This window comes from Capricornis sumatraensis, chromosome 20, assembly GCF_032405125.1.
Source record: "Capricornis sumatraensis isolate serow.1 chromosome 20, serow.2, whole genome shotgun sequence".
In the NCBI taxonomy this organism is placed as follows: domain Eukaryota; kingdom Metazoa; phylum Chordata; class Mammalia; order Artiodactyla; family Bovidae; genus Capricornis; species Capricornis sumatraensis.
Genome location: NC_091088.1, coordinates 55,116,400 through 55,142,119, shown reverse-complemented (window position 1 = coordinate 55,142,119; position 25,720 = coordinate 55,116,400). Strand labels below are relative to the sequence as shown.

General features: G+C 49.6%; 2 protein-coding genes across 2 annotated transcripts; both read left to right on the top strand.

Moving 5' to 3' along the window:
• The first annotated feature begins 1,121 nt into the window (after window positions 1-1,121).
• BLVRB (biliverdin reductase B) lies at window positions 1,122-18,972 on the top strand. Its single transcript, XM_068992955.1, has 5 exons — window positions 1,122-1,275; window positions 12,744-12,908; window positions 13,045-13,134; window positions 14,444-14,572; window positions 18,727-18,972. Exons 1-5 carry the CDS (start codon window positions 1,197-1,199, stop codon window positions 18,882-18,884), a joined length of 621 nt encoding a protein of 206 aa, XP_068849056.1. The 5' UTR covers window positions 1,122-1,196; the 3' UTR covers window positions 18,885-18,972.
• Window positions 18,973-21,865: 2,893 nt separating this feature from the next.
• SERTAD3 (SERTA domain containing 3) lies at window positions 21,866-25,326 on the top strand. Its single transcript, XM_068992776.1, has 2 exons — window positions 21,866-22,084; window positions 24,103-25,326. The coding sequence occupies exon 2, from the start codon at window positions 24,109-24,111 to the stop codon at window positions 24,703-24,705; it is 597 nt and encodes a 198-aa protein (XP_068848877.1). The 5' UTR covers window positions 21,866-22,084; window positions 24,103-24,108; the 3' UTR covers window positions 24,706-25,326.
• Window positions 25,327-25,720: the final 394 nt, after the last annotated feature.

Sequence of the window (25,720 nt, the reverse complement as noted above, 5' to 3'; positions counted from 1 at the left end):
TCTCAAGGACTATCCACATCCACACGCTCACACTGTCGTCCCCTTATACGGGGTCACGCAGGGTCGAATATTCAAAGTATGTCACGCAGTCACAAGCTTGCACCAGGTCCCGCGCTGAAACGGTGCCCGACAGCGTCACACACTGTAAAACACTCAAATCGTGTCACCACCATTCACGTGGAGTCATATACGAGCACACATGTGCCACACACTGTAGCACACTTCCATGGGATCAGAGTATCATCGACTCACACATCACACACGGCTTCACCATCACACAGCATCACACACTTTTACACACTCAAACTTGTTACACACTCACGTGGGAGTCATACATCCTGCACAGTCACACACATGTTACACAGTCACAGGTCACAAATAACATCACAATAACAGTAACACCCACAGCCACACTCAAATGATGTCACAGAGTCACACACAAAGAGTCACACACTCCCGTATATCACAACTCACACGTCCCACACTCACACCATATCCCCCAGCGTCATGGATGCATATAGGATCACAATCGGTCCCACTATCCACCGGTGTCACCACCGGTCACAGAGGAAGAGCATCAGTGCCTTCCACACGTGGTGTCACACATAGACTCACACTGTAATACGGTGTTTTACACAGAGGCCACAAGTGTCTTCCACAATCATGCTCTCCCTTGGGGTTATTCGCAGAGTCACACGGGGTCAACACGGGCACATAGACACGCAGCTACACAGTGTCTCCCTCACGCACCCACACTGTTCTGCCTCACTTTCTCCCCTTGTGGCCTTGGGAAGGCCGTGGGGCGTTACGTGTGCCCCAGATCAGACTCACGGCCGTGAAAAGGAGGCGTGAACGAGGAGAGGACTGTGGGCAGGGCCCGCGCTCGCCCCGCCCCACCCCGGGAGGCTAGAGCGAGGAGTCGGGGCTCTGCGTCCACCTTCGCGGGCCGCCAGACACGCCTTCCAGGCTAAGAGGCAGGCGGAGGGGGCGGTGCTGGGCCTCAGGCGAGCTGACTCCAGCTCCGCCCACTCTATACTTAGCTAGAGGCGTGGCCTTTGGCCCCTCCCCTCGACCGAACCTTGAGGCGGCCCCGCCCCGTCCCTCCCTCTAGGAAAGGACGCGAAGGGGAACCAGCAGCCAGTCGGTTCCCGCGTGTCCTGCAACTCCACGGCCTCGCGCCCCCGCGATCCCGCAGCATGGTCGTCAAGAAGATTGCCCTTTTCGGCGCCACCGGCAACACCGGGCTCACCACGCTGGCGCAGGCGGTGCAAGCAGGCATGAGCTGGGACGGGCAGGGAATGTCGCGGGGTGCACAGCTAGAACTATAGGCATCGTGGGATTGGGCCCAGGGAGGTTGGAGCCAACGTGCCTTGGTGTGCGAGGACCTAGAGAGCAAAGCTGGTGGCCACGGGGGCAGAAATGGGGACCGCTATGAGGTCCAACTTGATCTAAGTCCCAAGGGAAACGAAATGGCCCTGGGAGGCTGGGGGACTGTAGTGATCCAATGCTCTTATGACAGACAGTTGGTGTGCTGGTGGCAGTGTGGTGGGTGGTTGCACACCCAGCAAGGGCTTTACTACGCCAGGCCTGAGGCATCTTCCCACAGTGCCCTCTCGCCATTTGCGTTGAATCCTCATAGCACTCCTGTGAGGTGGGAACTAGTATCACCTCACCTGACAAATGAGAGAAAGCCGAGTCTCGCTGAGTGATTTGCCCAGTGTCACATAACTGGAAAGGCACAGTGCTGAAATTTGTTACCTGCCGCTTGCTCTTAACCACTGAGAGCCCGCCAGCACTTGGTCTGAGCACCAAGGATTTTAAAATTGAAAAACTGAGGGGTAAGCCGCTATGAGTACCTAATGGAAAGGTCATGGAGACAAGGGTGAAGACTTGGGGACACAGGTCCCAGGAAAGTCAATGAGGGCTGAAAATTCAGAGTTGCCCCCAGGAAAGGGGATAAGTATGCAGCAGGACCCAGCCCCCACCACCCCAACTTCACCAACTCCCAGCAGAGTCTGGCCTGTCCAGATATATGGCCCCACCCTTGCTGGCCTGAGTGACTCTGAAGATAGTGACTATCTGGGTGTCCCCAAAGGGTGGAGGCCACCAGGATCCCACTCTCAGCTGCCTCCTAGCCCAACTTTCCCTGGGAGGGATTGTGACTCAAAGTTCCCCTTTAGCCCCACTTCTCTCCACCTCCCCAGGGAAAACCTAGTGAGGATGTTGACTTGTGGAGACAGGAGAAACAAATTTGCTGATAAATATTTCTTGGGGAGGAAGTAAGAGGGAGAAGTTGAAAGATGCTGAGTCACTGTGAGTTTTGGATTCCCAGATTACTACCTTTCTCTTCATCTTAGATTCTATAAAATTTCACTTAGCTTCCCTGCTGGTCACAGCTGGGACTGCACCTGGAAGTATGGGCTGTACCTGAGGCCTAGGGAAGTCCTTGCCTTCTTACGGTGGCTCTAACAGGTCTCTTCAGAGCTAGTGAGCCTGAGCCTCCCTGTCCCCATCAGAAAAAGGAGGGGCTTGAACGAACTAGACTTTTATTGACCTCCGTGGCTCTGTAGGCCTGAGTCCTGAAGGCACAGACTCTGGTGCCCATGTGGTGGGCTGTGCTTAGTCGCTCAGTCGTGTCTGACGCTTTGCAACCCCATGGACTGTAATCTGCCAGGCTCCTCTGTCCATGGGATTTCCCAGACGAGAGTACTGGAGTGGGTTGCTATTTCCTTCTCCAGGGGATCATCCCTACCCAGGGATTGAACCCGCATCTCCTGCATTAGTAGGCAGATTCTTTATCCCTGAGCCACCTGGGAGGCCCGTCCAGCATATAGCTGGTGCTCAGTAGACACTCCTTGGCTGAGTAATTATAGATTATAGCTGTGTGATCCTGGCCCAATTACCTAAACTTGCCTTACTTTCCCCAGACTCAAAATGGGCATATAATACAACCTACTTTGTGAGGTTGTTGCAGTCTGAGGGCCGTTTTCAAACTGCGGGTCATAGAGAGTTCTGAAATATATTCAATGGGTCGTAACAGTGTCAGAATGGATCACATGTAGAATACTGGTTTTATGAAACTATTGTCTCAGTTATACATGTATAAGTTTGTGTATACAAGGTTAGACAGTGAAATCTACTTTGAATGGAAGGCTTAGATGAAAAAAGCTTAAAAGGGGCATGATTTCTACAACTTATTCTCATATACTTAGAAAAAAACTTTATACCTATGCATATAATTATACATGTTACATGTATGTGTTGTGTATACGCAGAGAGAAAGATAAAGCAAATATGAGAATATAGGTCTTGCAACTTTCCTATAGGTCTGAATTTATTTCAAAATAAAATTTAATGGAAAAAAAGATAAAGTAAGAGATTTGTTTTAAACAAAAAAGGAAGAAAGAAAGAAAGAAAATTTTTTTAAGTTTGGAAATAACCTTACAAATGCTTGTGTTCTTTGTAAAGGGCAAAATCTGTGACTTCTAAAACTATAGTTTGACATAGTAGCCGTTAGCCACTTGTGGCTATTTAAATTTAAATGTGAGTTGTGTTTAAAAAAATTTTTCTTAAGTCACTCATCAGTGGAAAGAGCTTAGTACAGCACTTGGCACATAAGAGGCTTTTTTTTTTTTTTTTTGGCTGGTTCCTGCAGCTTGTGGGATCTTAGTTCCCTAACCAGGGGTTGAACCTGTGCCTTCAGCAGTGAGAGCCTGCAGTCCTAACCACTGGACTGCCAGGGAATTCTCTAGGAGGCTCTCAGTAAATGTCTCTAATCACCAATAGGCTTCCCAGGTGGCTCTATAGTGATAAAGAACCCACTTGCCAATGCAGGAAACATAAGAGACACTGGGTCGATCCCTGGGTTGGGAAGATCCGCTGCAGGAGGGCACGGCAACCCACTTCAGTATTCTTGCCTAGAGAATCCTTAGACAGAGGAGCCTGGCAGACTACAGTCCATAGAGTCACAAAGAGCCGCATACGACTGAAGCGACTTGGCACCAGCACAATTACCAACAATGTCGCGCTGATCGGCACTCTTGTGCTGGGCCTGTGTCAGAGCTCTCGTGTTGGTGAGAATGTTTCTCCTCCAAAATGCCCACAATTTTCTAGGGTCCATTTTACTAATACGGTGGTAGTTAACCAGTGACTACATTGACACCCTGAAAGCCCCTGTTGCTCCCCAATGTGTCTGAGGCCAGCATTCCATATGAAAGGTGATCACACACAGGATAGGCATGCTAGAGACGACTACTACTACTACTAAGTCGCTTCAGTCGTGTCCGACTCTATGCGACCCCATAGATGGCAGCCCACCAGGCTCCCCCGTCCCTGGGATTCTCCAGGCAAGAACACTGGAGTGGGTTGCCATTTCCTTCTCCAATGTATGAAGTGAAAAGTGAAAGTGAAGTCGCTCAGTCATGTCCGACTTTTAGCGACCTTATGGACTGCAGCCCACCGGGCTCCTCCGTCCATGGGATTTCCCAGGCAAGAGCATTTTAGTTTTTATTTTTAAAATTATTTATCTACTTTTGGCTGCACAGGGTCTTCATTGCTGCTTTCTCTAGTTGGGGCCAGCAGGGGCTACTCTCTAGTTTCAGGGCACGTGCTTCTCACTGCAGTGGCTTCTCTTGTGGAGCACAGGCTCTAGGGCACTCCGGCTTCAGTAGCTGCGACACTTGGGCTCAGTAGTTGGGGCTCCCGGGCTCTAGAGCACAGGCTCAACAGTTGTGGCTCGAGGCCTTAGCTGCTCTGAGGCATGTGGGAGTCTTCCCAGACCAGGGATCGAACCTGTATCTCCTGCATTAGCAGTCGGATTCTTTACCACTGAGCCACCAGGAAAGCCCGACCTTCACTTTAGAGAAGAGACTGAGGACCAGTCAGGGAAGGCGTTTTCTGAGGTTCCTCTGCCAGTGAGAGGTGGAGCCGAGAAATGCCTTGGGAGTCCAGTGGTTAAAACTGTGAGCTTCTACTGCGAGTGGCTTGAGGTTCCCCTCGGTCAGGGAACTAAAATCCCATAGGCCTTGCGGTGCAGTCAAAAAAAAAAGGAGAGGTGGAGCTGGAGTCTGAACTCAAGTGTCTGGCACAGTATAGACTGTGCTTTTGTGTTGATATAAAAGTCAGGGGAGGGACTTCTCTGATGATCCACTGGTTAAGACTCCGCACTTCCACTGCCAAGGGCACAAGTTCGATTCCTGGTCGGGGAACTAAGATCCCACATGTTACCTGGCAGGGCTGTTAAAAAATAATAATAAATCCAGGAGATGATGTTGAGTATGTCATAGCCCCTGCACCCACAGGGCCATGACAGAGGAAGCACGGTTGGCTGGAGAAAGAGGGTAAGGGTGGTCCAGGCAGAGGAGCGTGTGCGAAGGCCAGGAGGCAGGAGACGGCATGGTGCGTTTGAGGAACTGAAAGAAGCGCAGTTAGTGAAGAGGGCTTTGGCTCCAGCACAGTCTGGAGAGGAGAGGCCACATGGAGGGGGCCATGTAGAGGGGAGGCTTGAAGGCTATCATAAGGAACATGACTATCTTAAGGCACTGGGGTGGAGGGTGGATAGGGAGAGATCTGAGCCAAGGGCACTTTGTTTTGGGGCGTGTTTTTTTTTTAATTAATTTATTTATGTTGGCTGCACCAGGTCTTAATTGCAACAGGCAGGATCTTTAGGTGCAGCATGTGGGATCTAATTCCCTGAACAGGGGTCAAACCTGGGCCCCTTGTCCAGGGAGTATGGAGTCTTAGGCTCCTGGACCCCCGGGGAAGTCCTAGGGCACTTTGATATAACTGTGGAAAGCTCTATCTGGCTATAATGTGCAGTGTGGGTTGGAGGGGTTGAGACACGCCAGAAGCCCAGGGAGGACTAGAGCAGGCCAGGAAATACAGTTGTGAGATGATGAAAAGGCCTGGTCACAGCCAACACCCATAGAGCCCTCTTTTCTGTGCCAGACACTCCTCTAAGCTTTTCATTTGTTTTCGTTTTCATTTTGCATCTTTTCAGTAGCAACTTTATCATTCACATACCATACCCCATTCACCCATTTAAAGAATATAATTCAATGGGTTTTAGCATGTTCCCAGACTCATGCAAACATCATCACAATCAATTTAGAACATTTCATCACTACAAAAAGAAACCCCTAGAAGTCACTCCCCATTTTCCTGCTGAGCCACTTCCCCAGCCCTAGGCAATCATTCATCTACTTTTTGTTTATATGGATTTGCCTGTTCCAGACCTTTCTTATAAATGGAGACATACATCATGTGACTCTTTATGGCTGGCTTCTTTCACTTAGCAAAAGGAATTTTTTCAAGGTTCATCTATATTGTAGCCTATGTGTCATCTCTTTTTATTGGTGAAATACCATTGTGTTGGGCTTCCCTGGTAGCTTCGATGGTAAAGAATCTGCCTGCAATGCAGGAGACCCCGGTTTGATTCCTGGGTTGGGAAGATCTCCTGGAGAAGAGTATTCACCAGTATTCACAGGCCTCCCTGGGGGCTCAGATGGTAAAGAATTTGCCTGCAATGCAGGAGACCTGGGTTCGATCCCTGGGAAGATCCTCTGGAGGAGGGCATGCATGGCAACCCACTCCAGTTTTCTTGCCTGGAGAATCCCCATGGACAAAAGATCCTGGTGGGCCATGGGGTTGCAAAGAGTTGGACACGACTGAGCAACTAACCACAGCACAGCACCGTTACATTATTTATCTACACCACTTTTCTTTCTTTCTTTCTTACTTTTTGGCTGTGCCGTGTGGCGTGTGGGATCCTAGTTCCCTGACCAGGGATCAAACCTGCAACCCCTGTGCTGGAAGTGTGAAGTCTTAACCACTGGACTGCCAAGGAATTCCCTATACCACTTTTTTTTTAATTAATTAATTTATTTGGCTGTGCTGGGTCTTAGCTGAGGCATGTGGGATCTAATTCCCTGACCAGAATCAAACCCAGGCCCCTTGCATTGGGATCACAGCATCGTAGCCACTGGACCACTAGAGAGGTTCCCTCTATACTGCTTTTATTTATCCATTCAGTTGATGGGAATTTGGGTTGTTTCCACTTTGAGGCTTTGATGAGTAATGCCTCTATAAACATTCATGTACAGGTTTTGTGTGAACATACGTTTCCATTTCTCTTGGCATATACCTAGGAGTCCAATTGCTGGGTCGCTGGGGTAACAACGGCTTCCCAGGTAGTATAGTAGTAAAGAATCCGTCTGCCAGTGCATGAGACACACAGGGGATGTGGGTTCCATCCCTGGGTCGGGAAGATCCCCTGGAAAAGGGAATGGCAACCCACGTCAGTGTTCTCACTTGGAAAATCCTATGGACAGAGGAGCCTGGCGGGCTACAGTCCATGGGGTTACAAAAAGTCAGACACCACTGATCACAGGGATAACAATACGCTTAACCTGAGGAACTGCCAGATTGTCTTCCAAAGCAACCTCATCATTCAACATCATCAGCCCTGTATGAAGGTTCCGGTTTCCCTACAGGCACGCCAACAGTCATTGTGTCTTTTTGATTATAGTCCTCCTCAGTTCAGTTCAGTCACTCAGTCGTGTCCGACTCTTTGTGACCCCATGAATCGCAGCACGCCAGGCCTCCCTGTCCATCACCAACTCCCGGAGTTCACTCAGACTCATGTCTATCGAGTCGGTGATGCCATCCAGCCATCTCATCCTCGGTCGTCCCCTTCTCCTCCTGCCCCCAATCCCTCCCAGCATCAGAGTTTTTTCCAATGAGTCAACTCTTCGCATGAGGTGGCCAAAGTACTGGAGTTTCAGCTTTAGCATCATTCCTTCCAAAGAAATCCCAGGGCTGATCTCCTTCAGAATGGACTGGTTGGATCTCCTTGCATTCCAAGGGACTCTCAAGAGTCTTCTCCAACACCACAGTTCAAAAGCATCAATTCTTGGGCGCTCAGCCTTCTTCACAGTCCAACTCTCACATCCATACATGACCACAGGAAAAACCATAGCCTTGACTAGACGGACCTTAGTCGGCAAAGTAATGTCTCTGCTTTTGAATATACTATCTAGGTTGGTCATAACTTTTCTTCCAAGGAGTAAGTGTCTTTTAATTTCATGGCTGCAGTCATCATCTGCAGTAATTTTGGAACCCAAAAAAATAGTCTGACACTGTTTCCACTCTTTCCCCATCTATTTCCCATGAAGTGATGGGACCGGATGCCATGATCTTTGTTTTCTGAATGTTGAGCTTTAAGCCAACTTTTTCACTCTCCTCTTTCACTTTCATCAAGAGGCTTTTTAGTTCCTCTTCACTTTCTGCCATAAGGGTGGTGTCATCTGCATATCTGAGGTTATTGATATTTCTCCCGGCAATCTTGATTCCAGCTTGTGTTTCTTCCAGTCCAGCGTTTCTCATGATGTACTCTGCATATACGTTAAATAAGCAGGGTGACAATATACAGCCTTGATGTCCTCCTTTTCCTATTTGGAACCAGTCTGTTGTTCCATGTCCAGTTCTAACTGCTGCTTCCTGACCTGCATACGGATTTCTCAAGAGGCAGGTCAGGTGGTCTGGTATTCCCATCTCTTTCAGAATTTTCCACAGTTTATTGTGATCCACACAGTCAAAGGCTTTGGCATAGTCAATAAAGCAGAAATAGATGTTTTTCTGGAACTCTCTTGCTTTCTCGATGATCCAGCGGATGTTGGCAATTTGATCTCTGGTTCCTCTGCCTTTTCTAAAACCAGCTTGAACATCAGGGAGTTCACGGTCCACGTATTGCTAAAGCCTGGCTTGGAGAATTTTGAGCATTACTTTACTAGCATGTGAGATGAGTGCAACTGTGCGGTAATTTGAGCATTCTTTGGCATTGCCTTTCTTTGGGATTGGAATGAAAACTGACCTCTTCCAGTCCTGTGGCCACTGCTGAGTTTCCCAAATTTGCTGGCATATTGAGTGCAGCACTTTCACAGCATCATCTTTCAGGATTTGAAACAGCTCCACTGGAATTCCATCACCTCCACTAGCTTTGTTCATAGCAATGCTTTCCAAGGCCCACTGGACTTCACATTCTAGGATGTCTGGCTCTAGATGAGTGATCACACCATCATGATTATCTGGGTCGTGAAGATGTTTTTTGTACAGTTCTGTGTATTCTTGCCACCTCTTCTTAATATCTTTTGCTTCTATTAGGTCCAGACCATTAGTGGGTATGAAATAGTATCTCACTATGGTTTTGATTTGTATTTCTCTGATGGTTAATGATATTGAGTATCTTTTCATACGTTTATTGGCCATTTGTCTATCTTCTTTGGAGAAATGTCTATTCAGATCTTTTGCTCAGTTTTTAATGTTCATCTTTTACTATCAAGTTGTAAAAGTTCTTTATATATTCTAAATACAAGTCTCTCATCAGATATATGATTTGCAAAAGTTTTCTCCCATTCTGTGGGTTGTCTTTTCACTTTCTTGATAGTGTCCTTGGAAGCTTTTTTCTTTTCATTTCAGTTTTCACTTTTTCACCAATTTTTATTTTTCATTTTGATGATGTCCAGTGAATCTGTTTTCCCATTTGTTGCTTGTGCTTTTGGTGTCACTGCTAGGAAACCACTGCCTAATCGAATGGCACAAAGATTTATGCTTATGTTTCCTCTAGGAAAAGGAAAAGGAAGTGGCAACCCACTCCAATACTCTTGCCTAGAAAATTCCATGGATGGAGAAGCCTGGTGGGCCACAGTCCATGGGGTCGCAAAGAGTCTGACATGACTGAGCAACTTCACTTTCCTTCTAGGATTTATATTTATAGTTTTCAATTCAGTTCAGTTCAGTCGCTCAGTCGTGTCCGACTCTTCGCGACCCCATGGACTGCAGTTTTAGCTCCTACATTTAGATCTTTGATAATTTTGAGTTAATTTTCATATATGATGTGAGGTAGGGATCCATCTTTATTCTTTTACATATGGATATCCAGTTGTCCCCGCACCATTTGTTGAAAAGATTCTTCTTTTCCCATTGAATTAATTGTCTTGGCACCCTTGTCAAAAATCAACCAACCACTTTAAACTTTTAGGAATACTATTCAAACCTACATCAACCCTGTAAGGCAGAGACTGTTATTGGTGTCATTTTACAAATGAAGGCTCTAAGGCCAGACAGGTTAAGTGGCCTGCCTAGTGTCACAAAGCTAGCTAGTGGTAGGGACAGATAGAATTCAAAATCCGGGTTGCTTTGACAATTAGATAAGCTAATAAATGTAAAGTACTTAGCACCTGGCATCTAGTGAGTGCTCTATAAATACTATGTATCTTTATTTTTTCATTTTATTTATTTTTGACTGCACTGGATCTTTGTTGCTCCAACGACTTTTTTTCCCCCTCTCGTTGTGGCAAGAGGGGGCTGCTCTCTAGCTGCTGTGAGTGGGCTTCTCGTGGAGGTGGCTTCTCTTGTTGCAGAGCACATGCTCTGGAGCCCGCAGGCTTCAGTCACTGCGGCACCAGGCTCAGCGGTTGTGGCTCCCTGGCTCTGGAGCCCAGGCTCAGTAGTCGTGGCACATGGGCTTGGTTGCTTCAGAGCATGTGGCATCTTCCTGGATCAGGGGTCAAACCCATGTCTCCTGCATTGGCAGGCGGATTCTTTACCACTGAGCCACCAGGGAAGCCACTAAGTATCACTATTATCATCGTTGCCCCAGAGTATACAGATTTTTAATTATTTGTTTTTTAAATATATGATGACAAGTATCAAGGAAACTGGGACTGTTGTGTTGTTTTGCCTTTCCTTTATCATTTTCAGAACAATAGATTAATCCTCTGATAGGTAACAGTGATGACCAATGAAATTTCTTAGTTATCATTATGAATTCACATATTTTTATATATTTGATGTGCTTCCATTCTTTGCCATCCGTATTCTTTGGGACAAATCAAATTGCCCCTGATTTGTCCTGAGAACCCCTTCAAGTGGCTTCTGTGTCCTCTTGACCTCACTTCATCATTCTTTAAACATCACATAGCTGGTGGTACAAGATGTTCCAGGTTCATCTTGTCCTCTCCCTGCCCCGGCCCAGCAAGCAGCCATTCCTTCAAGGAGCTCGGGTTCATTTCTCACGAGAATGCTGTTTAGAGGCTGTCTTAATCAGCTCAGGCTGCTATAACAAAAATACCACAGACCAAGTGGCTTAATCAGCACTCATTTCTCACAGTTCCAGAGACTGGGAAGGTCAAGATCAAGGTACCAGCCGGTGTGGTTTCTAGTGAGGGCCTGCTTCTTGGCTTGCAGAGGCTGCCTTCATGCTGTGTCCTTACACTGTAGAGAGAGAGCGCCTTGGTCTTCCTCTTCTTGTGTACAAGCATGCTAAGTTGCTTCAGTCATCTCTGACTCTGCGATCCCATGGACTGCAGCTTGCCAGGCTCCTCTGTCCATGGGATTCTCCAGGTGAGAATACTGGAGGCGGTTGCCATGCCCTCCTCCATGGGATCTTCTCGACCCAGGGATCGAACCTGTGGCTCCTGCACTGCAGGCAGATTCTTTACCACTGAGCCACCAGGGAAGCCCCTTCCTCTTCTTAGAAGGACACTAATCTCGTTATGGGGACCCTACTCTCTACCTTCATGACCTCATCTAAACCTAATTACCTCCCAAAGGCTGCATCTCCAAATACCATCCCATTGGGAGTTAGGGCTTCAGCGTATGAATTCAGCGTATGACAAAAGCATTCAGTCCATGACAGAGACTACAAACTACTGGGTTTTTTTTTTTTGCAATATGCATAAACATTAATATATTTTGCCATTGTCTAAAACAAAGAAAGAAATATGTAGCTGGTAAACTTGATTTTTAAAGTATATATATTTATTTATTTATTTGATTGTACCATATCTTAGCTGGGGCATGTGAACTCTTAGTTGCCTCACGTGGGATCTAGTTCCTCGACCAGGAACTGAACCCAGGTGCCTGCAGTGGGAGCATGGAGTCTTAGCCACTGGGCCACTAGGGAAGTCCCTGTTGGTTATAAACTTTAAAAAGGAGTATTTGTGTGTGTGATGGTGGGGCCAAGGGACACAGAGTTATCCAAAGTTCTTTTGGGAGGTGATATGCCAAAGAAATATTCAAAATAAATGACCAGTAAGACAGGACCCAGGGCTTCTCAGGTGGCGCTAGTTGTGAAGAACTTACCTGCCAACGCAGGATATGTAAGAGCCGCAGGTTCGATCCCTAGGTCGGGAAGATCCCCTGGAGGAGGGCATGGAAACTCACTCCAGTATTATTGCCTGGAGAATCCCATGGACAGAGGAGCCTCGTGGGCTATAGTCCACGGGGTCACAAAGAGTTGGACATGACTTAACAACTTGGCACGCACACAGAGACGAAAGACAGGACCCAACCCTTCAGAAGTAAGGCCTGGGGGACCAAACCCAATGATGAACATACTTGGCAGTACCTCAGCTTCCTCCAGAACCATGGACGGGGGACATAGACCAGTGTGATGATGAGCTTAACCCTTTAGTTGTTGGGGGGAGGAGGGAGTAGAGAAGTCAAGGGGATGAGAGGCAGAGAAAGGCATCGGCAGATTATTTATGAACTGGCAGGGAGGTATCACCCTATTTTAACAATCAACTGTGAGTATGCCAGCAAAAATGTTTGAAGATGGTGGTCTCAGAACAGGGGATCTGGGGGATGGATTTGGGGGTTCATGGGACCCTCCAGGACCCAGCCTCTGGAGCCTAGGAGTGCCAGCCTGCAAGCCGACTGACCTGCCTCTCTGCCCTTCTTTGCAGGCTATGAGGTGACGGTGCTGGTGCGGGACCCCTCCAGGCTGCCCTCAGAGGGGCCCCAGCCGGCCCACGTGGTGGTGGGCGACGTCCGGCAGCCGGCCGATGTCGACAAGACTGTGGCTGGGCAGGACGCTGTCGTCGTGCTGCTGGGCACCCGCAATGACCTCAGTACTGAGCCCCCCCTCTGCCCGCGGCCCACCCCTGCACCTCGGCCCCCAGCGCCGCCCCCACCCCCAGCCCCTCCCCTGCCACCCCTGCCACCGCCGCCGCCCACCAGTGACAGCCACTCTCTGTCTCCTCTAAGGTCCTACCACAGTGATGTCCGAGGGTGCCCAGAATATTGTGGCGGCCATGAAGGCCCATGGCGTGGACAAGGTCGTGGCCTGCACCTCGGGTGGGTGGCAGGGTCGTAGGGGTTGGGGCTGAAAAGTGGGAGCTGGGTACTGGACAGGCAGCCCAGGGGTTTCTACAAGGTGGCATTGGAGCTACTCCGAGTTACTGTGTATTTATTGAGCACCAATTCTGCATCTGAACCTTGCTGAATGGTACCTGGGCCCTGCACTCATGGGTCTCATGAACAGAAAGGAAGTGGTAACAGCGTGATCATCAAACCGTGACAGGCCGGAGTAGTCAGGGCCAGGATGGAGGGTGAGGCACAGGCAGAGGGGTCAAGGCCAGGATCCGGGGGGAGCATGGGGAACGGGATCAGAGCTGGGATGGGGGAAGGCTAGAGGACTCTGGGGGTTCAGAGGAGGTGTCTGACCCAGCCTAAGAAGGCGTCAGGGAGAGAATGCAAGAGGAAGTGACAGAGCCTTGGATACATGGGCCAGGTCTTTACTCTCAAAGAGCTCCCAATTTACAAAGAGATGCCCTTCCTGAATAATCTGAAAAGAAGGCTGCAGGGTTACAAAGAGATGCCCTTCCTGAATAATCTGAAAAGAAGGCTGCAGGGTGTGTGACAGGAGCAGTTAAAGCTAGCAGTGTTTATTGAGCACTTACTGTGTGCTTGGCACCATCTGAGCACCTCACAGATGAATGCCACTGAATCCTCTCAAAATTCCTTTGATAGTACTTCCATTCATGGTGGCACACCCTAGGTGCCCAGTGAATTGTAGCTGTTCTTACCGCCTCCCGTCTATAGCTAAGGGAGTGGAGGCACAGAGAGGCCCATCGCCTTACTCGAGATCACACAGCCTGTAGCTGGCAGAGCTGGGGTGTGGAACCAGGCTGTCTGTCTCCACTACCCACACGCCTCACCGCTGTTCCATCACACCTGTTGTCTCCCAGGGAAGGGAGATGACATGAGGGGGGAATGAGGAGGGGAAGGGACTGTGAGGCAGGGGCGTGGCTGCAGCAGAGCCAGTGAAGGGGAGAGTGTTGGGTGGTGAGGCCAGGGGGCTGATGCTATCAGATCAAGTGGGGCCCCGGGGCCCTGATGGGGCCTCTGCTGTTCCCCTGAGTGAGATGGGGTCCTGGTAGGGTCCCAGATGTGCAAGGGTAGGGTCAGGAGAACAGGGAGGAGGCTCTGCCATGGTCTAGGCAGGAGGTAATACCAGACAGGAGCAGGTGGGGTGAGAAGCCTGGAACAACTGAAGGGCAGTAATGAGTCCCTGCAGGGAGATGTTCTGGTAGGAGACCTGCGGGCTATGGGCCTGGCCAGGCTGTCCTCAAGTCTTGTCTGATCCTGCCCTGTGTCCCCCCAGCCTTCCTACTGTGGGACCCTTCCAAGGTGCCCCCAAGACTGCAGGATGTGACCGATGACCATGTCCGGATGCACAAGGTACTGCAGCAGTCGGGCCTGAAGTATGTGGCCGTGATGCCACCACATATAGGTGAGTGGACAGAGAGCCAACTGCAGGGTCATCACCAGCCTGCCCCCTCCAGTCCTCTGGGGACATTCGCTGGGCCTTCCCTGTTGTTCAGTCGCTCAGTCGTGTCCAACTCTTTGTGACCCCATGGACTGCAGCACACCAGGCTTCCCTGTCCTTCAAACTCATTTGCTCAAGCTCATGTGATGTCATCCAACCATCTCATCCTCTGTCATCCCCTTCTCCTCCTGCCTTCAATCTTTCCCAGCATCACGGTCTTTTCCATGAGTTGGCTCTTCACATCAGGTGGCCAAAGTATTGGCACTTCAGCTTCAGCATCCGTCCTTCCAGTGAATATTCAGAGCTGATTTCCTTTAGGATTGACTGGTTTGATCTCCTTGCAGTCCAAGAGATTCTCAAAAGTCTGCTCCAACACCAGAGTTCAAAAGCATCAATCAACTCTTTGGTGCTCAGCCTTCTTTATGGTCCAACTCTCACATCTGTACATGACTACTGGTAAAACCATAGCTTTCACTATACAGCTTTGTCGACAAAGTGATGTCTCTTCTTTTTAATATGCTGTCTAGGTTTATTGAAATTGCAGTCTCTCAGGACTTCTTCCACTGTACTCTCTTTATTAGAAGGAAGTTATACTGAGGCTCCTCCACATTCAAGAGATGGGGACTTATGCTTCACATCGGTTCTTTGTTTTTAAAACCCATGTATTTATTTGGCCACGCCCCACATCTTGTGGGATCTTAGTTACTCTAAAAGTGAAAGAAAGTGTTAATGCTCAGTCATGTCCGACTCTTTGCGACCCCATGGACTGTAGGTGCCAGGCTCCCCTGTCCATAGAATTCTCCAAGCAGGAATGCTGGAGTGGGTTGCCATTCCCTTCTCCAGGGGGATCTTCCCGATCCAGGGATCGAAACCAGGTCTCCTGCAATGCAGGCAGATTCTTTACTGTTTGAGCCTCTGCCAGAGATCAAACTCCTGCCCTCAGCAGTGGAAATGCAAAGTGGTCACCCTGGACCACCAGGGAATTCCCTTGTTTTTTAATCTTATTTAGTGTGTGTCTCCCTCACTAGAATTGTGAAGTATGAAGCTTTGTTTGAAGGCATGGATTTTTGTCTTGTTTTGATTACTGCTGTGTTCCTAGTGCCTAGATAGGGCTTGGCTCAGTTGCTCAGTCCTATCCTACTCTTGGCTCAGTCTGTCTGACTCTTGGGACCCCCTGGACTGTAGCCCGCCAGTCTCCTCTGTCCATGAGATTCTCCAGCCAAGAATACTGGAGTGGGTTGCCATGCTCTCCTTCAGGGGATCTTTCCAACCCAGGGGCCGAACCCCCATCTCCTGTGTTTCTGGCATAGCAGGCAGATTCTTTTCCACTGAGCCATTGGCGAAGCATTTGGTTTGTAATAAGTGCTCAGTAAATATTTGTCGGATGAACTAATACCAGGGGAGATGCCTTGCTTCCAGGTGGTGCTGTGGAGGGAACCACACCCTCTTTACCCCTCCCGGGTGTGGAATTCACATTGAGAGACCCAAAGTCAGAGGGAGAGATTCGTTCACTTACAAATGTCTCTTGCACAGGAGGTGTGCACCTGGCCAGCATTACAAGTACCAGTGGGAATTCCCGGGGAGCCCAGTGGTTAGGACTCCAGGCTTTCACTGGCTTTGACTACCCAGGGCCCAGAGTTTGATCCCTGGTTGGGGAACTAAAATTCCACAAGCTGCGTGTTGAGGCCAAAACAATAAAACAAGTATCACTGACATAGTCTCTGATCTCATGAGGCTTCCATTTCTAGCAGGGGAGACAAAAGAACGATGTGAAAGAGCAAGTGTTAGTCGCTCAGTCACATCCAAGTCTTTGGAACCGCATGGACTGTAGCCCACCAGGTTCCTCTGTCCATGGAATTCTCCAGGGAATCTTCTCAACCCTGGGAGTGAACCCAGGTTTCCTGCATTGCTAGCAGATTCTTTACCATCTGAGCCACCAAGGAAATCCAAACGAAAGATAGATGATCCATATTACTGTTGAGTGGTGCTATGCTGAATGAAGAAACATACGTTAATAGTTCAGTGAAGAGAGTAATGGGGTGCTGCTTAGAGCAGAGGCTTTCTAAGGACATGGCTTCATGCCCTGAGGGAGGGAACCAGGTGAGTGTCTAAGGGGAGGGGGGACATTCTGGGATAAGGGAACAGCAGTGCCCAGGCCTGAGTCGGGAACTTGTCTCCTTCCTGTTTGCCTGCCTGCTGGATGAGCAGTTCTGTGCCCGGGGCCTTCTGCCTGGAGGAGGAGGAGGCTTGTATACCACCCTCCAGAGGTTCAGGTAAGCTTCGATGTTGAGGTTCAGTTCAGGGACTCTGCTGGATGAGAATCCTGAGGTGTGAATCAGTGGTGAGGCTGCATGGTGGAGAAGCGAAAGAGAGCGCCAGCCCCAGTGCTGTGCAGACTTCAGGCCTGTGACCTCTGAGCCTCAGTTTCCTCATCTCCAAACGGGCTCATATTACTTCTTGACCTCCCAGGTTTAAAGTGAATATTCGGAGAGATTAAGCCTAAAAATTACTTAACACAAAGTTGTGGGGGGGGTTTTTAGTTCTTTTTTTGTGTGAATATGAAAACTTTGAAACCTCCAGAAAAGTTAAGGAAATTCAAGGTTTAAGAATTACCCATAAACCCTTCATCTGGGTTCACTTGTTAACATTTTGGGTTGTTTCTTTTCCCCACCTATCTGCTTATCATTTATGCATGCCGCTAATGTGTATGTGTGTTTATGTGAATACAAGTGTAGGGGCTTCCCAGGTGGTGCCAGTCGTAAATAATCCACCTGCCAATGCAGGCAGATGTAAAGAGACATGAGTTTAATCCCTGGGTTGGGAAGATTCCCCTGAAAGAGGGTATGGCAACCCACTCCAGCATTCTTGCCTGGAGAATTCCATGGACAGAGGAATCTGGTGGGCTACAATCCACAGGGCTGCAAAGAATTGGACATGACTTAAATGACTTAGCACACAATGTACATGTGTGATTATGTGAATATATACGTAGTGTATATACATACATTTTTTTAAATGTGTGTGTCTACATTGGCACACTCTACTCCTAGAACCTCTTTGTAGGCATCTTCCAAGAAGAAGTATTTGGAAACAAACCCCAGTACGGTTACTGCACTAAAGGAATTGACATTCACTCTATCACATCATTTAGTATCCACTCCATACTCAGACATACCCAACTGCCAAAAAATGTCTTCCAACCTTCCTCTCCCCTCAAAATCAGGATCCAATCCAGGATCACGTGTTGCGTTTAGTTGCCATGTCACCTCCAGTCTGGAACAATCCTCCATATCATTTTTTTTAAATTATTTTTTAACATGAAACATAACAGGCAAGGTGTCTTTTCTTTTTATATATATATATATATATATCCATTCTTTTATTTTTAACTTTATTTTTAATTGAAGGATAATTGCTTTACAATATTGGTTTGATTTCTGCTGTACATCAACATGAATTAGCCATGGGCATACATATGTCCCCTCCCTCTTGAATCCATTCTTTTTAATATTAGTTTCTATTATGGTTTATCCCAGGACATTGAATGTAGTTCCCTGTGCTAAACAGTAGGATCTTGTTGTCTCAGATATCTTTTGAAATATTCCACATTCTGGATTTCTGTCATTACAGAAATTTCTGTCTTACAGACTCAGATTGAATATTTTTGGCGGGAATGTTGTGACAGTGTATGTTTCTTTCCTCTTTTGTTTTTTTCCTTCATTTATTTATTTGGCTGCTCTGGATCTTCCTTCCTGTGACCTGGCTTTCTCTAGTTGCAGCAGGGGGAGGTACTCTTCGGTGCTTGCGCTTCTTACTGCAGTGGCTTCTCTTGTTGTGGAGCACGGGCTCTAGGCTTTCGGGCTCCGTAGTTGTGCCCATGGGCTTAGTTGCTCTGAGACGTGTGGGATCTTCCCGGACCAGGGATTGAACCCGAGTTCCCTGCGTGGACAAGCAGATTCTGAACCGGTGGACAAGCAGGGAAGCCCAGCTCTTATACCATCTTCTACCGTCTGGTCTAGGCACTCTGTAGACACCCTGGGATGTCATTGGCATGATCACAAGTTGGGGGAGAGGAAAGGTCATCCGCTTTACCTGGCCCCTCTGTCTTTCCCTCGCAGGAGACCACCCGTTGACTGGGGCCTACACGGTGACCCTGGATGGACGAGGACCCTCGAGGGTCATCTCCAAACACGACCTGGGCCACTTCATGCTGCGCTGCCTCACCACCGATGAGTACGACGGGCACACCACCTACCCCTCCCATGTGTATGAATAGGGCTCTGGCCCTGTCCCGGGAAGACAGCATCCTGTGAAACAGAACAAAGGAAGGGGGCAATAAATCTAGAGCCAAGAGCTTCAGATGACTCTAGAGGATCCACATCTCTCTGCGTGCTCAGTGTGTCTGTCTGCCTCTGTGAGATTTTCTGGGTATTCATTCATTCATTTCCTCTCTTGGTTCTGTGCCAGGGACCCAGTGGTGACTGTGGACCTAGCAGTGATGCTGCCCGCAGAGATCTCACAGTCCAGTGGGGAGGACAGTCTTGCCCCTGACAGCGACAACACAGACTAGCCAGAACTCTGATGGAGGAAGCACACAGGGCCGAGGGACCCAGCTGGAGGTGCAGACAGTGTTCTGTGGAAGAGCAGATGTCCTGCCTGAAACCTGATTTAGTGAGAATGAGCCAGGAGAACGTTCTAAGACATGACATTCTAGTTAGAAGATACCACTTGAGCCAGGCAATTGAATAGCACATGGCACCTTTGAAGAACTCAGATCTATCCCCTACAGTTAATAACACTTTGCTTGGAGGAGAGGGCTTTCTTGGTGGCTTAGACGATAAAGAATCCACCTGCAATGCAGGAGACCCAGGTTCCATCCCTAGCTTGGGAAGATCCCCCGGAGAAGGGAATGGCAACCCGCTCCGGTATTGCCTGGAGAATCCCATTGACAGAGGAGCCTGGTGGGCTACAGTCCATGGGGTTGCAAAGAGTCAGACACCACTGAGTGACAAACACTTTCATTTTCGTTTGGAGGAGAAGAGCGATCAGCCCCAAGAGGGGCTGTTCAAAGAACACGAAGCTGTTCAGAATCATTGTAAAAAGTCTAAATTTCAGTCTAAGGTGTTGTGCAATGAGTGGAGCAGGGGAGATGCAGGGAGGGGGGCACATTCAGATTTGTATTTTATAAAGCTTTCCTTGGCAACTGTGTGAAGATGGATCAGAGTATGAAAGAGCAGAGGCTGGAAACCCAGGTGCCCAGAGGTAGAGAAGGGAGAGTGGGTGGGAGAGAGTCTTGAGTGGACAGTTCTCTGGCGAGGGGAAGGATACATCTAGGAAGAAGCCTGGGGCTATATGCTGGAGATGGAGTTCTAGCAGTGTCACCCTGTGAAGGGAACCCTGGAGGGGCAAGTTTGAGAGGAGGAAGGGGAAGAATTGTACCCCCCCCATTCCTAAACATGTCCCTCTTTGGAATCTATTCTCCCCAACCTTTGTTCCCCAGAGACACCTCTCCCAGGCCTGAGCAAGACATTCCCCTCTCCCTACCTCCAGCCCCTTCCCACCAAACTCCCAAATCCCTCTCTGTCCATACCCAACCCCCAATCCATTCCAATCCTGCACTCTGCAAACAGATGGACAACTTGGTTAACAAAGTCCAGCCGGTGGAAGAACTGGCCTGAGGAGACTTAAACCTTCCTTCCCAGGGGTGGCCTGGAGAAAACTTCCCTTGGTGAGAACGCGTAGGGGTGGGGCAAGGCTGGGTCAGGCTTTCGCAGCACCAGCACCGTTCTATTTCTGCCCTCTTATCTCTTTCAATCACATTGTCCAGGTATTTTACAAACTTTCACTGGGTACCTGCTTGGTGTCCAGCCTTGTGGGAGGTGATGCTGTGGCCCAAGCAGTGGGAGCCTGAGATAACCTTGGTATATCAGAGGGTCCACAGTCTAGACAGTGACAGCCCAGGGCCAAGATGCAGTGGCAGGAGCAGAAGAGTCAGAGCTGCGATGGGGAAAACAACACAGGACACCAAGGGAGCCCAGAAAAGGCCCCAACCCATCCTGGAGCTTCAAGGAGGGCTTCTGAGGGAAGGACTCCTTTGGAATGAGTTTCTGGTGAGAATTTTGGGTTCTGGGGAATGAGGGTGTGTTTTCAGAATGGGGACGCAAGTTTAAAGATCCAGAGGCCTCTTTTCACCCCTTCCATTTTTGAGTACTTGCTATGTATCAGCGGAGAAGGCAATGGCACCCCACACCAGTACTCTTGCCTGGAAAATCCCATGGATGGAGGAGCCTGGTAGGCTGCAGTCTATGGGGTCGCGAAGGCCGGACACGACTGAGCGACTTCACTTTCACTTTTCACTTTCATGCATTGGAGAAGGAAATGGCAACCCACTCCAGTGTTCTTGCCTGGAGAATCCCAGGGACGGCGGAGCCTGGTGGGCTGCCGTCTATGGGGTCGCACAGACTCGGACACGACTGAAGCGATGCAGCAGCAGCAGCAGCAGCAGCTATGTATCTGGGATTGTTGTAGGCACTGTGGATAAAGCAGGGAAGAAAACAGAATCTCTGTGTTCTTGGTGGTGGAGTGCACTTGGAGCCATTTTAGAAATACAGCAAGTCAAAGAGTGTGGCAGGATTTTAGCGAGCAAGCAGGAGTTTGTATCTGGCCAGACCTGAAGGGCTTTGAGACAAAAATGAGATTGAACTTTGCACCCATGACAGTGGGGAGCAATAGGCTAGTCTCCAGCAGCAGACGTGCCACCCTGAGAGCGGAAAGACTGGGCATTAGGAAGACGTATGAGGCACCACCAGAAGACAGGCCGGAGAAGTCCTTATAAGAAGAAGGCTTCGGGTAAAGTGTGAGGGGCAGGACAGGGGAGGCGAGGGGCGGGGCTGCGATCGCCCAGGCAACGTAGGCCGCGCCAAACTATTGGCTGATCGTCAATGCGTCATCCTCCCCGCTGCTTCCGCCCTCCTGAATCCAATGGGCGCGGCCTCAGCGAGACGTTCAGCCCCTCCCGCCCCGAAAGCGGGGTGGAGTGGGGAGTGCCAGCCAGTTCTTGCTTCGCGACGCGGTCCTGGCCTGGTATAAAGGGATAGCAGAGAGCAAAGATGACAGTGTTGGAGTGAAGATAGTAGCTAAGTTAAAGGAAAGTGCGTTGATGTGCCCTCCACTCTGTAGAGACGTGGCCCCGGCCGGCTAGTCGGAATCCTTTAATTGGTCCGCGAAGCAAAGGAGGGGAGAGCGGGTGGGGCGTCTCCTGGCGACTAGCGGGTGGCCCCGCCCAGCAATCCGCGCCCCGCGGCCGGCAGGACTCCAGCCAATCGTGACTCGCGGCTTGACTCCCGGGCGGAGCTGGGTGGGCCTGAGACCAGGGTGAGAGGCCCGGGGGAGGTGAACCAGGCCCCTACCCAACACTGGAGGGTCGCTAAGCCGCGGGCGTTCCCGGAGGTGGTGGTTGCGAACCTGGCAGCTGAGGTGAGGTGTGGCTACCTGGTTTGGGATCTGCCTTAAATTGAGGGAGGTGGAGGCGCTCCCTCGAGAGTTGTGGAGGCGGGGTATGAGCGAGAGTAGGGGGCGCAGATTCAGGGTGATAATAGGGGTTGGAGAGAGGATTTAGGGACCGGGGTTTCGAGATCCTTGCACGGAAGGCAGAGTTTTGGGGGTGGGGGGCAAAATGTTCCAAGTGGAGGAAGTTTGAAGCTTGGAGATAGTGTGTTTGGAGAAGCGAGAAAACTAGAGAAGGAAATTTTGGGGGAAACTAAACATTAGGACAGTCTGGGACAGGTTGTATTCGGGGCTCTAGTGTTTAGGGAAAGGTGTGAGGGGCTGGGCTGGGATCCCGGACCTTTGGAGAAGCGAGAGAAGTAGGGACAAGGACTCTGGGTCTCCCAGACGCAGAGTAGGAGAGTGGGTTCTGGGGAGAGTTCCCTGTCGGCTCTTAGAAGTCACAGTGGGAGACTGGAGGTGAAGTCGAAAAGCGTTTGAAAGACGGGAGAATAGAGGAACGTTGACGGGAGACGGTCTCGTAACTGAGATACTTAGTGTCCCGAACGGAGTGAATCGGAGCGCATTTGTTTGAGCGTTGTGGCTGGGGTCCTGGGTCTCTGGGCCCGAGAGCAGCCTGAGTGAAGAATCCAGGACTTTCTGCGGTTCCAAAGGACCGGGAGAAAGCAGTTTTAGAGCCAAAGTCTGGAGTGGGGGAGGGGTGTTCAGGGCGTGGAGCTCAGACCCGCAGCCCAGGAGGCAGCGGAGGGCGGGGCTTGGCAATCGCCAAGCAGCTGGACGTCCGGGTTCCCTTCCCCCGCGTACACTGGGCCACTGTGCGCATGCCCCGGTGGGGGGCAGGGCGGGGAAGGCTAGTCCCTGCGGCCTGCGGAGCCCTCCGGGGCTTGTAGTGCTTGCTCGACGTCAGTTCGTGTACCTGATGGCTATTGGCCCACATTTCCCAGAAGCCCCTGGGCCAAATTGGGGCGTGTCTGAATGCTGAAAGGGGAATCGTAGGGGGCGGGGCCTGTAGAGGGCCGAGATCTGGTTGGATGGACTGGTGGGGGCGGGGCTTGGCGTGAATCAGTTCTAGCAAGTTTTCCTGTGAGGCTCGCCCAGGGGAAACCTGAAGGCCTCCGCGGAGGGAATGAGGGAGGCCCCATACCTTGTCATTGGGCACGCTCGCAGTCAGTTAGGATGAGGGCATGGACAGAAGTAGCTTCCATGTGGAAAGAAGCGTCTTCAGAGATAGGTGCCTTAACAGGGCTCCAGGTGGCTGGAATGTAGGCACTCAAAAATATTTCATAAATAGCAGTTGACTCTCGTTCATTAAAGTGCGTGATGTCACATTGCTTCCCAAGATCACACAACTGAGCAGTGTGAAAAGCAGAATTCAGACCCAGGATTCTCTGCTTCAAGGCCATAGCTCTGTGCTCAACACCTGTCTTGTATCTGTCACACTTGAAGAAAAGAGTATTGTCGAAAGAACAGCTTTAAGATTTAGGGGGACTTGAGTTAGGATCCTCATCTTGCATATGAGGAAATTTGAGTCTCAAGTAGTTAAACTCACTCAGGCAACACGGGCAAGTAAGTGGGATTCAAACCCTTTAAGTCCAGATTTTGGTGTGTGGTTTTTTTTTTAATATTTTTATCTGTTTATTTGGCTGCATTGGGTCTTGGTTGAGGCATGTGGATCTTCTGTCTTCCTTGCGGCATGCAAACTTTTAGTTGCGACATTGGGATCTAGTTGCCTGACCAGGGATCAAACCTGGGCCCCCTACATTGGGAACGTAAAGTCTTAGCCACTGGACCACCAGGAAAGTCCTGAGATCTAATTTTCTTAATCACGTACATTGACTTTTCTTCTTAGCCTTGTGGGACTCATACTATCTTCATTTTTAGATGCAGAAACTGAAGTTTGGATCATTACAAATCAATAATGGTCATACTAGAGATTCGGGATTTGAATTAGCTCTGCTCTGTCTTATTTGGCCCTCTTCTCTCCATAGGGCATCATGGTAGGAGGCTTGAAGAGGAAGCACTCAGATCTGGAGGAAGAAGAAGAGGATGAGAAGTGGGACTGGAGTCCAGCAGGCCTCCGGAGCTACCAGCAAGCCCTGCTCCGCATCTCCCTAGACAAAGTCCAGCGAAGCCTAGGCCCCCGAGCACCCAGCCTTCGCAGGCACGTGCTCATCCACAACACCCTCCAGCAGCTCCAAGCGGCGCTTTGCCTGACTCCTGCACCTGCCCTGCCCCCGGAGCCCCTCTTCCTGGGCGAGGAGGACTTCTCGCTGTCGGCAACCATTGGCTCTATTCTCCGGGAGCTGGAGACCTCCATGGATGAGACCGAGCCACCTCAGAATCCAGCAGCTCCCCGAAGCCCCCAGAATGAAGTGCTTTCCCAGCCCGATCCAGTCTTCTTAGAAGCTCTGAGCTCCCGGTACCTGGGGGACTCAGGCCTGGATGACTTCTTCCTGGACATTGACACATCCGCAGTGGAGAAGGAGCCTGCAGTGGCCCCACCAGAACCTCCTCACAACCTTTTCTGTGCCCCAGGGTCCTGGGAATGGAATGAACTAGATCACATCATGGAAATCATTCTGGGATCCTAAAACTTTGATGGGGGGCAGGGGAGGGCTCCTTCCTCATCCAGTCTTGGTGGGATGACTCCCTGGATGCAATTCTGTGTGTGTGTGTGTGTGTTTTGATGGGGCCTCTAAGCAGTGGCCTCCTCTCCTCCCACTTCAGGGTTCCACAAATTGTCTTGCATGTGTGTGTGTGTCTGGTTATCTCAGCCTTCTGTGAAGGTGGGTCTTCCTGAATTAATTTATCTCTTCCAAATGCCTTAATGAGACTCTGTTTCCGGGAGTCTGATTTCCCACTTCCACATTTCTTCTGCCTTTTCCTCTAGTTCTGACTCCCCTTGTGTCACTGGGGCCTCAGGGAAGATAAGCTGGGCCTGTCAAAGGATGACAGGGATGTGCTACCTGGTTGCTATGGAAACCCAGCCTCTGCCTCATGGCACCTCCAGGTAGTGGGAGAGGCTGGCCTCCTCCCCCAGGCTGAACCCCACCTCCTTCACAGGACCCGAGTCCCAGCAGCCTCCTGATTCATGACCAGGCCGGACCACGTGCAATAGGGTGGAAACCAAACTGCTCCATGCCGCGTTATTTAAAAGAAAAGCGGGTTTTGTGGTGTTTTTGTTTGTTTGTAATAATTTTTTTTTTTTAAATAAAAGTATTTTGGAAGGGGTGATGTTGCCTAAAGTTTTTTTGTAGGTCAGTGGGAGGGACCTGGTATCCTTAGGGGCATGTACCCCTTCCCAGTCATAGTTGGGGTAGGTATATTATTAGATACAATACTTATTGAATGTTAAGACCACTAACATTATTGAACGCTAAGAGTGCTATTCTACCTACTTTATTTGAATTAAGTCATCTCCTCCTCATGATTATACTGAAATAGATAACTGTTACCACATTTTACATAAGAGAAGGTTAAGGTTCAGAGAGGTCAAGTCACTTGCTCAGGAAGAGTGAGGACCAAACTAGGAAGAGTAAGGACCAAGGAGCTAGAACTCAAATTCAGGCTACCTCCAGAGCCTTCTTAACTATTATATTCATCGCT